At 35.8% G+C, this 13,888-nt stretch overlaps 1 protein-coding gene across 8 annotated transcripts in view; it reads left to right on the top strand.

The window, feature by feature from the left end:
- LOC124233768 (unconventional myosin-IXa) overlaps positions 1–13,888 on the top strand; it is a 289,503-nt gene that overhangs the window by 242,122 nt on the left and 33,493 nt on the right. For 7 of the 8 annotated variants that reach the window (XM_046650967.1, XM_046651007.1, XM_046650998.1 and 4 more), the window contains 3 exons: positions 3,685–3,746; positions 11,762–11,954; positions 13,480–13,608. In XM_046650967.1, coding sequence (XP_046506923.1) covers positions 3,685–3,746; positions 11,762–11,954; positions 13,480–13,608 — 384 coding nt within the window. The remainder of the gene's footprint in view (positions 1–3,684; positions 3,747–11,761; positions 11,955–13,479; positions 13,609–13,888) is intronic. The other variant, XR_006887148.1, reaches the window with a different exon arrangement.

The raw sequence follows: 13,888 nt of genomic DNA, 5'->3' as shown, positions 1-13,888 counted from the left end.
GCTCTGATTTTTATTATTTCTCTCCTTCTGCTGACTTTGGGCTTTGTTTGTTCTTCTTTTTCTAAATCAGTTAGGTGTAGTTTGAGGTTGCTTATTTGGGATTTTTCTTGTTTGTTAAGGTGAGCGTGTGTTGCAATGACTTTCCCTCTTAATACAGCTTTTGCTGCATCCCATATGAGGTGGTATGCCATGTTATCATTTTCATTTGTTTCCACATAGTTTTTGATTTCTCCTTTAATTCCTTCAATGATCCATTGCTTGTTCAATAGCATATTGTTTAGTCTCCACATCTTTGTCCCTTCATCAGCATTTTTCTTTTCTCTTTTTTTGAGGAAGATTAGCCCTGAGCTAACATCTGCTGCCAATCCTGGTCTTTTTTGCTGAGGAAGACTGGCCCTGAGCTAACATCTGTGCCCATCTTCCTCTACTTTGTATGTGGGAAACCTACCACAGCATGGCTTGCTGAGGGTGCCATGTCCACACCTGGGATCCGAACCAGCGAACCCCGGGCCGCCAAAGTGGAATGTGCACACTTAACCACTGCGCCACCGGGTCGGCCCCTCAGCTTTGTTCTTGTAATTGATTTCTAGCTTTATAGCATTATAAGCGGAGAAGATGCTTGTTATTATTTCAGTTTTTTAAATTTATAGAGGCTTTCCTTGTTTCCCAACATATGGTCTCTCTTTGAGAATGTTCCGTGCGCACTTGAGAAGAATGTGTATTCTGCTGTTTTTGGATGGAGTGTTCTGTATATGTCTATTAAGTCCAACTGGGTTAGCTTTTCATTTAATTTCACTGTTTCCTTGTTGATTTTCTGTCTGGATGATCTGTCCAATGATGTGAGTGGGGTGTTGAGATCCCCTACTATTATTGTGTTATTTTTAATATCTTATTTTAGGTTTGTTAATAGTTGCTTCATGTACTTTGGTGCTCCTGTGTTGGGTGCATAGATATTTATAAGCATTATTTCTTCTTGATGAAATGTCCCTTTGATCATTATATTCTGCCCCTCTTTGTCTCTCTTTACCTGCCTTATCTTGAAGTCTACTTTGTCTGACATAAGTATTGCAACACCTGCTTTCTTTTGTTTGCCGTTAGCTTGGAGGATTGTCTTCCACCCCTTCACTCTGAGCCTGTGTTTGTCATTGGAGCTGAGGTATGTTTCCTGGAGGCAACAAATTGTTGGATCTTGTTCTTTAATCCATCTTGCCACTCTGTGTTTTTTGTTGGAGAGTTCGATCCATTTACATTGAGGGTGATTATTGATGTATGAGGGCTTAATGCTGTCATTATATCACTCATTTTCCAGTTTTCCTGCATTTCCTTTGTTTCTTGTCCTGTGTGTTTTGGTCTACCCATTGAATTATGCAGTTTTTTATGATGTGTCTCTTTGTTTTTTCCTTATTTACTTTTTGTGTCTCTGTTCTGCCTTTTAGTTTAGTGGCTACCCTGAAGTTTGTATTCAGAATCTTGTATATAACATAGTCCATTCTCTGAGGGCCTCTTATTCCCCTGGTCTAGACTGATTCCAGTCCCTCTCATTCTCTCCTCCAGTCAGTGTTCTCATATCTGATTCCAAGTTGTGTTGTGAGTTTGTGGTTAAAGTGGCAAGATTGTCTTTGTCCTTGGTGTTCTCCTACCCTTTGGCCTAATGCTGTAGTTGAATATTTGCTATCCTATTCTGATTCTACTATCTATTTGTCTCCTTACTTTGTGTTTTGTGACCCCTTTCTCCCTTTTGTTCTTTTTTCAGGTTTGAGGGCCTTCTTGAGGCTTTCTTGGGCAGGGGGGAGGGTGTCTTGTGGCTACGAAGTCCTTTAGCTTTTGTTTGTCTGGGAAAGATTTAATTTCTCCCTCATATCTGAAGGATATTTTTGCTGAATAGAGTATTCTTGGCTGAAGATTTTTATCTTTTAAAGTTTTGAATATGTCATTCCATTCTCTCCTAGCTTGTAAGGTTTCTGCAGAGAAATCTGCCGAAAGCCTGAAAGGGGTGCCTTTGTAGGTTATTTTCTCCTGCCTTGCTGCCCTGAGTCTTCTTTCTTTGTCAGTCTTTTTTGCCAGTTTTGTTACTATGTGCCTTGCAGTACGTCTTTTTACATTGACAAATCTAGGAGATCTGGAAGCTTCCTCCACACACATTTCCCGCTCTTTCCCTAGATTTGGGAAGTTCTCTGCTATTATTGCTTTGAACATGCTTTCTGTTCCATTCTCCTTCTCTTCAATTTCTGTAATACCTATAATTCTTATGTTGCGTTTCCTCATTGAGACGGATATTTCTCACAGACTTTCTTCATTTATTTTTAGTCATAGTTCTGTCTCCTCTGTCTGGAGCATTTCAACATGTCTATCTTTGATTATGCTGATTTGCTCCTCTATGGTGTCCACACGAGCATTCAGGGAATCCGTATTTTGTTTTATCTCTTCCATTGTGTCTTTGATCTTTAATATTCTGATTGATTCTTCTTCATAGTTTCAATCTGTTTTGTGAAGTAGCTCCTGAACTCATTGAATTGTTTCTATATATTCTCTTTTACCTCATTGAGTTTTTTGATACCTGTTTTGAATTCATTGTCATTTAGTTTACTTATTTCTGTGTCCTCGGGACTGAGTTCTGGGTGCTCGTTGTTTTCTCTCTGGTCTGGAGATTTGATGAAGTGCCTGATGTTGGAAGGATGGGTCTTTCCCATTCTGATATTATTCGGTTCCAGTTACAGCCTATCCCCAGTGGATGGGTGTCAAGTGCCACGTATTCTGAGCCCTCTGCCCTCAGCCGAGATGTCGCAGTGCAGGTTGGGGGAGGGGCACTTTCTCTTGCATGCAGTCCAGACTTCCTGATCAGGTCTCGCCATCTTGTCCATCCTGGGGTCTTGGCTTGATGAGGTCATCCCACGCACAAGCTTTCGCCCCATTAGAGCACTTCCCTCTAGGCTGCAGGGGCCCTAGGGATTCCTGGGTGATCCTGCGGACGTGCAACCCCTGCCCCACTCCTTCCCTCTTGGAGCGTCCCGCGGCAGCAACGACAGTCTTTAGAGGAGGGAGCAAAGCTCTCTCTTATCCCGTTCCAGCTCCTCCGAGGGTATCTCCAGCTTCTCCACCCTCCGTCGTGTGGCTTCTCTGACTCTCTGAGAATTTTTGTGCTGTTAGGGTCTTTTCTGTTGGAATATGCTTGCTCCTTTGTATTGTATGTTGGAGCGGAGAGAGTCCCAGGCAAGTTCACTGCACCACGACACTGACATCACTCCCTTTCTTAGCTTTTAATGTACTAAAGTTTTTTTTTATTTCAGTAGAAGTCTTTGGCAGTAATGCCTTCCTAACCCATTGGAATGATTCTTAATAGATATTTCTGACATTTTAGAAGATTATGGATCAGATATGTAAGGGGAACATGAGTGCTATATTGTGAATCAAACCACAAAGTTATATAAATATTCTGTTTGAAAGAATAAAAACCTTTTTCATAGACAGTAGTTAGAAATTTTAAGCATGTTTTTAGCTTCATTTTTCCAAATACAATGGCTTAAAATCCATTTTCATTATAATACCCTACAAACATACGTGTGATGTTATAGCGGTCTTGGACTTAAAGAAAAAATTTGTCCAGAATAAAGTTGTAAAATTGTTAAGTTCTTGTCATGAATTTACAGACTTCTAAAAATGCTGCATTCTTAACCTGTTTTTCAGTATGCAAGTATGCTTGCCATAAGAAGTGCTGTCTGAAAACCACAGCCAAGTGCTCTAAAAAGGTAGGATATTATCACCTATGAGTAATAAATAACAGATCTGTTGGTATTTTGTGCCTCATTGAAAGAAATCAAGGCCTCTTTAATGATTTCATAGAGCAGTGGTTTTCAAACTTTTTGACCACAAATCACAGTAAGAAATACATTTTATGTCATGATCTAGCATACACATATAGTGAGATGTGTATATATATCTGAAATAATTTTCCTGGAACTATATCACATGGAAGCTACTAAACTGATTTCACAACCAACAGTTTACTAAAACACTACTTTTAAGGGTTTCCCACTTTATTAAACACTCATAAGTTTTCCTCGGAATTGTCTTGAAAGTGATAGTTAAAGATTTTAACATGAACAGCAAAATTCCTCAGCATAGTTGATGTTTTTACATATTTATACTTGGATACACAGAGATCTAAAAGATAATGAACAATGTACTATGGTACTTTATGCTTCAAGGAAGCAACCATTTTTGAAACATTTCAGGCTTTTCTTGATGTGTAATCACATTTTCTTACTTATTAATCACATACCGACAATTATAACAGTACTATACAATTCTGAACTGTAATATAAATGTGTGTATGTGTTGTTTATAGCCCACATATAGAATTTGCATCTATTCCTAATTCGTTGACAAATTATGGCAGGAAACAAGGAGAAATTTGATTCAGGGCTTAAAGTACAGTGAAGGTGGGACATGTGCTTCTAGTTAAGATGGAGTAGCTTATGAAAGACTAATACTCATGTTGAGAACAACTGAAGAAAGTCTGTTGCCAAGCATCGAAGAGCTGCCCAGGCAAATTGGACTTTAAAGGTCTAGATCCTAGAGAGAAGAGAATTGCAGAGTGGTAAATCTGTATCTGTGAGATGTTTTTCTTGTACTTGGAATTTGTTAATTTTTATTGTAGGACAGGAAACCAAGAATCTGGGCACAGGGCCACATTTGAGAGTCAGAGGAGTCAGCACAGCTTTTAGGAATCTCATAGGGCTATAGAGACAAAAGTTGGAGTTTGGGATTGCCGGGACTTTAGGGACCATTATCCAGAGATATAGAGAAGTAAGCCTGAAACTCAGAGGTTTTCTTCTCAAGGCATTTTCTGAATTCTTAAGCTGCCTGGGGTAAAAGGCTAAGAATCTACACAGAAAAGCAGATTTCTGCAGTGTCACAGTGCTACGGAGAGAAAAATTGGAATTGTATGATCCACCTTTGAAGAGAGACCCTGGTCAGTACCATAGACTTTCATTGAGACCTCTGAAGAGCTGTACTCTAGGGGGTGAACCTTTGATAGACTGAGCTTTATAAAAACTGCAAACTAGCTTTGAGGCCATTCTTGATTAGATTAAGATGATCTGTTTCTTATTATAACTACCCACCAGAGAGAATAGGTTCAACTCTCTTTAAAGAGAGAGAATATCATCCAGAGCCTTAACAGTTTGCTTGAATACAATATCAGACATTAAGAAATGAGAGTAAGGGGGCTGGCCTCGTGGTGTAGTGGTTAAGTTCAGACGCTGTGCTTCAGCAGCCCAGGTTTGTAGGTTCGGGTCCCAGGCTTGGACCTACACACCATTCAACAGGCCATGCCATGCCGCTGTCCCTCATACAAAAAATAGAGGAAGATTGGCACAGATGTTACCTCAGGCACAATCTTCCTCACCAAAAAAAAAAGAGAAGCAAATGAGACTAAGAAAAGAGACAAATAGAGAATATCAACAGACTCATAGATGACCCAGTTACTGAATTAATCAGATATGTATTTAAAAAATTTTTTAATTCATGTATTCAAACGATAGATTAAAAGATAGAAAATTTCTTTTCTATCAGAAAACTGAAATATACATTAAAAAAAAGTAGTCAAATGGAAATTCTGAAAATAAAAAGTACACTGACATTATAAACTCAGAAGAATGATTTAACAGCATATTGGCCACAGGAGAAGAGAAGATTGGTGAATTGAAAGATAGGTCAGTAGAAATACCCAAGCATGGAGAGCAAAAAGAAAGGAGAAATACGTAAATTAACATGAGAGACATATGGGAAGGATGAAAGGTTCTTAAACATGTGAAAGGGGAATCCAGGAAGAAATAAGAGAGAACAAGGAAGAAGCAGCGTTTTAAGAGATAATGGCTAACACATCAAGTCACAGGTTCATTAACTACTTTTAACTTAAAGTGAGATAAATACAGAGAAAACCATCAGAAGCACAGTGCTCCAAATGAAAGAAAAAATTTCTTCAAAGCAGTCAGAGGGAAAAAAATAAACACTACTAAAGAATCAGTGAAAAGACTGACAACTGACTTCTTAACAGGAATGATAGAAGCCAAAATACAGTGGCTTGGCATATTTTAAGTGTTATAAGAAAATAAAGCTAACCTAGAATTCTGTACCCAGTGACAATAGCCTTCAAAAGTGAAAATGATGTGAAAATGTTTCCAGACAAAGAAGAACTCAGAATTTATCACCAGTAGACCTACATTAAACGAAACACTAAAGGAGGTTCTCCAGGAAGAAGGAAAATGATCTTAGATAGAAACAGACGTGTAGGAAAGAATGAAGAGCAACAGAAAGAGTAAATAATGTGTAAATATAAATGAATAGTGACTAAAAACACAATAATAAGGTCTTGTGGGGCTTAAAATATATGGAGAATTAAAATGCATGAGAACAGCAACACAAAAGGTGGTTGGGTAAATGGAGTTAAACTATTATAAGGTCTCTGGGTTATCTGGGAAGTGGTTAAAGTGCTAAAAATATATTAGACTTAAATGTGTTATGGATATTTGTTGTAGTCTTTAAAGTAACCACTAAAAGAACAGCAAATGAATATATGGCTTAAAGGCAAATAAAGATGGAAAAATGGAAAAACAAAAAATACTTGATTAATCTAAAAAAAGACAAGAAATGAGAGAAACAGAAACATAAATTAGGTTAGACCAAGAAAATAATTAGCAGATTGGTGAGTATAAGTCCAAATATATTGGTAATTACATTAAATGTTACTTCCAATTAATATGTTAAAACCAACTGAAAAATCTCAATGATATGCTGTTTACAGGAGACATAATTAAATATAAAGATACAGGAAGGTTGAAAGTGAAAGAGTAGATAGATATAGCATGCAAGAACCAACCAATAGAAAGGTGGTGTAGCTGTACTAATATTCAAGTGTACTTTAGGACAAAAAACAGTACTTTAGATAACGGTGTTTCATAATGATAAAATGGTGAACCCCTCAGGAAGATAGAGAAATTCTAACTTTAGAAGAGTCTAGTATTATAACTTCAGTACGTGGCAGACAGAAATTCAGTTAAGGATACAATTGGTATGAAAATCAAGATTAAAAAACTTGGCCTAGTTGATATGTATTGAACCCTGCATTGTACAACTGCCTGAATACAGAGTCATTTCAAGTGCCCATAGAACATTTGACAAAATTGATTGTATGTTGGACCCTAAAACAAGTCCCAATAAATTTTAAAGGATTGAAAATATTGAGATTATATTCTTTGACCAGAATGGAATTAAACTATAAATCAACATAAAGATAACTAGATAGTCCTCAGTTGTTTGGAAGTTAAGCACTATACTTGTAAATTAGAATAAAAATTGAAAAATATTTTGAACTAAATGAAAGTATGACATAGCAAAAGTGTGAGTAATTAGAGGAATATTTATAGCTTTAAATGTATACATTAGAGAGGATAGGAGAAAAATAACCCTGGCAAATTAAACCCAAGACAGTAGCAGGAAGATAATAAAGAGAAATAAATGAAATCAAAAGCATTTGTACAAGAGATAAAAATCTACAAAGCCAAACTTTAGCTCTTTGAGAAGATTAAAACAATGGATAAACTCTTGGGAAGAATGATCAATAAAAAGAATTTTTAAAAAACAGAAATTGTCATTCTGAGGAACAAAAATGCACATGTCATTGCAGATGTTGCATATATTAAAAGCAAAATAAGAGGCTATTACAGATACATGGGTACTAATAAACTTGACAATTTAGATATAGGGCAAATTCACACAAAAACGTAACTTAGCTAACATAAGTCAAGAAAAAATAGAAAATCTGAAGAGTCATATCTGTTAAAATAGAATCTGTAATTGAAAATCTTTCCACAAAGAAATCTCCAGGCCCAGATGGTTTTTCCACTGAATACTTCCCAGTATTTAAGGAAGAAACAACACCAGTCTTTTACAAACTCTGCCAGAAAATGGTAAAAGAGTGAATGCTTCATAACTTTTTTCCCCAAATTGGCTTATGAAGATAGTGAAAACTTGAAGTCAAGCATGAAAAAGATAGTACAGGGGCCAGCCCTCTGGCCAAGTGGTTAAGTTCACGGAATGCTCCGCTTTGGCGGTTCAGGGTTTTGCCGGTTTGGATCCTGGGCATGGACATGGCACCACTCGTCAAACCATGCTGAGGCGGCATCCCACACAGCACAACCAGAAGGACATACAAGTAGAATATACCACTATGTACTGGGGGGCTTTGGGGAGAAGAAGGAAAAAAAAAAAAGAAAAGAAGATTAGCAACAGATGTTAGCTCAGGTGCCAATCTTAAAAAAAAAAAGATATTACAGTAAAGGAAAATTGCAGGTCAGTCTATATCATAAGCATTGATGTAAAAATCTTAAAATATTAATATATTAAATTTGTGCTAATGATAAAAAAATGTGAAAAAAATACCTTATGGTAAAGTTGTTTTTTATTCCATGAATGCAAAGTTGGTTTATCATTCAAAAGAATCAGTCGATATAATTCACCACGTTGAACAAATAAAGAAAAAAATGTAATTTCAATAAATCAGGAAAAGTATTAGATAAAATTCAAAACCCATGCATTATTCAAACAAGTAAACAAACAAAAAATAATCGACCACAGAGTGGAAGAAGATATATTTGCAATTCATCTGTCCATCTTGGATCTGCAGTATATCAAAAGCATCTACAAATTAGTAAGAAAGATGGTCAGCTCTATACAAAAATGAGCACATGACTTAAGCAAGCACTTCACAAACTACTCTTGACATTATTTGTCAGTATTTATCCAACCTGAACATAAGCATTTCTCATGACTCAGCAGTACCACTCCAAGTTATATACCCAATAGATCTGCATAGATATTTGTGCCAAGAGACGAATAAAGAACATTGATATCAGCACTATTTGAAATATCCCCCAGCTCGAAGAAACCTAAATGTTCATCAGCGGTAGGATGAATAAATAAATTTTGGTTTATTTGTATAATGGAATACTATATAATAATGAGATTAAACTATTGGTACTCACAAATATAATGTTGAATGAAAGAAGTCATAAGCAAAAGAGGGCATTCTGTATTATTCCATTTAAATAAAGTTCAAAAATAGATGAAACTAACTTATGGTATACATGTTATATGATATTACTAATATAATTTTCAAAAGCAACTAAAACTAATTTATGGTGATAGCTAGCAAGTAAAGATAATTTATAGTGATAGAAGTACTGGTTGGTTGTGAAGGTTGAAACACATAGTGGCTGGGAGGGCTTTGAGGAGAATTTTATACTACTGGTTATATTCTATTTCTTGATTTGGGTCCTGGTAACAAGTGTGCATTTACTTTGTCAAAGTCTGTCAGGCTTAAACGTACGATTTGTGCACTTTTCTGTATGCATGTTATACTTCAATAAAATTTTATTTAAAGTATACAAGGAAGTTAATTTGGAGGAAAAATAACTATAAAAACATTTTTTTACAAGGAAAACTCGAGTTAAATTTTTTTCAGTTGAAAATAGTAAAATTAATTTTTTCCTTAATTTCAAGAAATAGACTTTTTTAGCAAGTGTGCTTTAGATTAGTTGGTTTCAAATCAGACTATTTTAAAATTTTTGTTTAATACTCTCAAGTATTTTTTTGCTTTCACAGATCTTAACTATTAACATTTCTAATGCCATAGGGATAGCCATAACATTTAAATAAACAGATTATATGTGTGCATCTGTGTGTCACAGTAATAGCAAGAAGTTTGGCTAAAGTTTATTTTTGTTTTAATCATTTCAGCAAACATTATTCTGTTTCTTTAACAATTTATTGAACATTTGCCATATACCAGATACTATGCTATGTATGTTCATCTGTTAATCTTTACAATAAGCCTCTCAGATAGAAAGGTAATACTCCTGTTGCAAATATAAATATAAAGTAACATAGCTATAACCTAGTTGTAAATATGAAGTAACCTAAATAGCCTAATTCATATAGTGATGATGCAAAATTTTAACTTGCATTCTCTAAATTTTTCAAGATTAATTGTCCTTCCAATTCAGACCTAGAAATACTTTTCAGAGATGTTGCTTTATAATAATTTAAGATAACTTAACATGCTTCAGAGTAGACATGCAGTTAATTCTCTTGAGAATTAAGTGCTGGAATTCAGAGTATATGTAGATGAATGACACATAATATAAAACGTAGGTCTGCTTCTACTTAAAATTCTCTGGTTGCTTCCCTTATCTGTCAGGACACGACGCAAATTCTGTAACTTAGTACTCAAAGCCCTTTATAATCTCTCTGTCTACCTTTTCCTCATTTTAGTTCAGCCATATCAGATTACTTTTAGTGTATTTTGCCCAACTTTGTAGTTGTGTGTTTTCTGTGCCTAAAAGGTTCTTTTCTTGCCTTCTTTACTTATGTATTATTTGCTTTTCAGCAGTTAGGTTAAGCATCAAGTCTTCTCAAGGTCATTGGTTGTTACCCAGCCCAATCTATAATATCTAATAAATCTTTACCCATCTCTACACACTACACACTCTACACTACTAATACTAGTAGACTAGTATTAGTCTACTAATACTACTAGACTAATACTACTAGTCTACACACTAATACTACTACTATTACTCTTAGGATAAGGACTATCTCTGATTTGATTTTGTTTCCCTGTTACCTAGCACGTAAATGACAAATGTATTGTTAGACTGGAAAGAGAAATTAGGATCAATTAAAGTAATATCTTCAATATTAGACTCAGGAATGTTTGTACCTTATTTTGGTATATGCTAATTAGCCACTGAAGGTTTTTGAGGATAATAAAGTAGATTATATATACTATATAATATATTAAAAAGGGAGAAAATGGATGTGGGGAAATTCATCAAGAAGCTGCTGGAGTAGTCCAAGTGGTCAGTGACATAAGTTTGAACTAGGGTGATGGCACTGAGAACAGAAAAGAAAAAACAGTGTACTGATTCAGTGAAAGAACTTGGTACTGATTGGATCCAGGTTGAAGGAGAGAGTAGGGTGTACAGTGATGGGTTAGAGAGGGAGAATAGTGCAAGAGAAGGAAAGGACAAAAAAGATTTACAAAAAAGGTTTTAGTCTCAAGTAATACCTGGCATTTTTCTTTTCTGTGAATTATTTCAAATAATCTTAAGGATAAGCTGTTCTTTTGCAGTCACACACACTATAGTTAGTAAGGTATGATATTAGGTACACTATTGAAGTAAATAAAAAAGATCTAAAACACTCATCATGGGCCAGTCTGTGTGTCTCTGCCTTTAGCTATGACATCAGTGTTCAGTTAAACTTCTCTAAAGTTTTCATAAACATCGAAGCACTCTTATGCTTCAGAAATTACTGACATCTCTAATTCATATCAAATTAGTAGATTTTTCTAATGCTATCTGGTAAATGTTTAGGATACAAAGTCTATTCCGCTTCTCTCTTGCCCAAATCCCACTTTACATGAAGGGACGTTTAGCAGGAAAGGAAACAGTAGCCTGTTGCCACTGCCTCCATTCTCCACCCCATAATTTTGGGGGGAGATTCCTACTGGGAGAGGATTGAAACTAACATCTCACTTACTTATACTCTCAGCATTTACCGTAATTCACTTTCCCCTCAATTCTCATAACCGTGTTTATAAAACCTCAGAGAAATAAAAAGTAGTTCCTCTTAAAAAATTGGTTAAACGTGTTTAAAGATGGTTGAATGTATTTGGAACAAAAAATTATCTTCCATTTAGTATGATCCAGAGCTATCATCTCGACAGTTTGGGGTTGAACTGTCTCGTTTGACCAGTGAAGACCGAACTGTTCCTTTAGTGGTGGAAAAGCTCATAAACTACATTGAAATGCATGGACTGTACACAGAAGGTATTTACCGAAAGTCTGGTTCAACTAATAAAATCAAGGAGCTTCGTCAAGGTCTAGATACAGGTGAGATAGTGCCCTCCAAATCAAAACCAAGTACTTTTATTTAAATAGGTCATTTCATGCTCTTAATGTTTTCATCACATGTTGGTCCTTTTCTTGCAGCCAGAAGAATGCAATCAGTTTCTGTGGTGCTTGTTTATCATTTTGTAGCTTTCTAAAGAGTCTTTGTTTTTATGTGGTCAATTCAGCAAACATTTATTGAATGTGTCATTTGTGCAAGGCCTTATTGGGTACTTCAGACAGATTTCATTTAATCTTTTTAACAATCCAGTAAGATCACAGTATCTGAAATTTACAGAGGAGAAAATTTAGGTTCAGGGAAATTAAATAACGAGCAGTTGAGGATGATGCACGGCACTGTGCTAATGTTTTTATACTAATCTTCGCAACAGTCCTATGAATTAGAGAGTATTACTCCAGTTTACAGATAAAGAAACTGAGGCCTACAGAGGATCTTGCCCAAAGACTCTCCATCAATAAGTGAACAAGCTGGGCTTTAACCCTAGATTTTCTGAATCCATAAACTGAACTATTGCCTATTATGACTCCAAGTGGTGCTCTTTCCAACACATCTTCTTGCCTTCCTACATTGATGACATAGCTATTTAAACTGGTAATTAGTAGGTTGAACATGTGTTTGTGTAGAGTTCTAGCCTCAGTCCTGGAGTGTACCCAGGGGTTTAACTTTGACTTTGGTTTCATTCTCAACTTCTACTCTTTACTGCTATTGGGAAAGAATAGGTCTTTTTTAATCACACTTAGGTACAAAACTTGTCTCTGTGTTCCTAAGAACCTACCCACATGCTTTTTCTTTGCAGTTTTTTTTTAATGAACAAATTAATGAGAAAAGAATCAGTATGGACATAATAACAGAAAATGCCTAGTAAAACTCAAGCAGAAGGTTCTGCCCACCAGAGACTCAGTCTACTCCAATTTAAAGGCAAATTGCCAACTTGTCTCTTGTACCTTAGGTCAGCACAAATGAAAAATCATTCATCCTGTGTCCTCCCGATCATCTCATCTGTATAACCTTAGGGAGTTTTTAAATGAAACAGAATAATATGTTTTCTTTACAGTTCCTAAGCTCAATTATTGCTGTCCTTTCATCTCTAACAATGACTTAAAATCAGCCTTACTATTACAAAATGCTCTCTGGATCTTTTTTCCATTTGCCATCCAAAGCATTGCTACTCAAAGTGTGGTTCCCACACTAATCCACAAGATAAGTACAGAAATTGAGAGCAAGCATTTAGAAACATTTATAGCAGTTTAACAGTGCATTGACATGAAAAAACGTGATCTTTTATTTTACACATCTGTCAGTCCACAACAGATTTGGAAAACAAAGAAAAACAGTTCCTTTACCACAGTTAGAAGAACTGCTGCCAAGCATGAAATTAGATTGTAGAAGATCTAAGTTAGTTTAAGAACATGTAGGCTTCTTTTGGTGATGATAGTTTGTAAAGTGAATTATTTGAATCTTTTTTGCATGTTTTGGCCTTGTTGTCTAACTCTTGTCTCTAAATAGATGCTGAGAGCGTAAACCTAGATGACTATAACATACATGTCATTGCAAGTGTATTCAAACAATGGCTTCGGGATTTGCCCAATCCACTCATGACCTTTGAACTCTATGAGGAATTTCTTCGAGCTATGGGTAAGTACAGGCTTCCTGGTTTCAGGGGAGGCCTCACTTAGGAAAGGAATGCCATCTTCATTATAGATTATTTGGCCATCCTCTTGTGGTTTAGTCTTTATAGATCCAAAACCAAAAGTAAGCTTCTGACAGTCAACACAAAACTGCCAGTGTATACTCACCTATTCAAATGTTGACTTTGTTTAGAGACTCATTAAAATGTCAGTGTCCTGAAAGATTTGTAAGTCACTTAGTTGCTTCTCACAAAGGGATTAAAAGACTAAGGTTATAAACAAATTAA

This window comes from Equus quagga, chromosome 2, assembly GCF_021613505.1.
Source record: "Equus quagga isolate Etosha38 chromosome 2, UCLA_HA_Equagga_1.0, whole genome shotgun sequence".
In the NCBI taxonomy this organism is placed as follows: Eukaryota; Metazoa; Chordata; class Mammalia; order Perissodactyla; family Equidae; genus Equus; species Equus quagga.
Note: the sequence above shows the minus strand (reverse complement) of the source record. Positions and strands in the feature narration are given on the sequence as shown.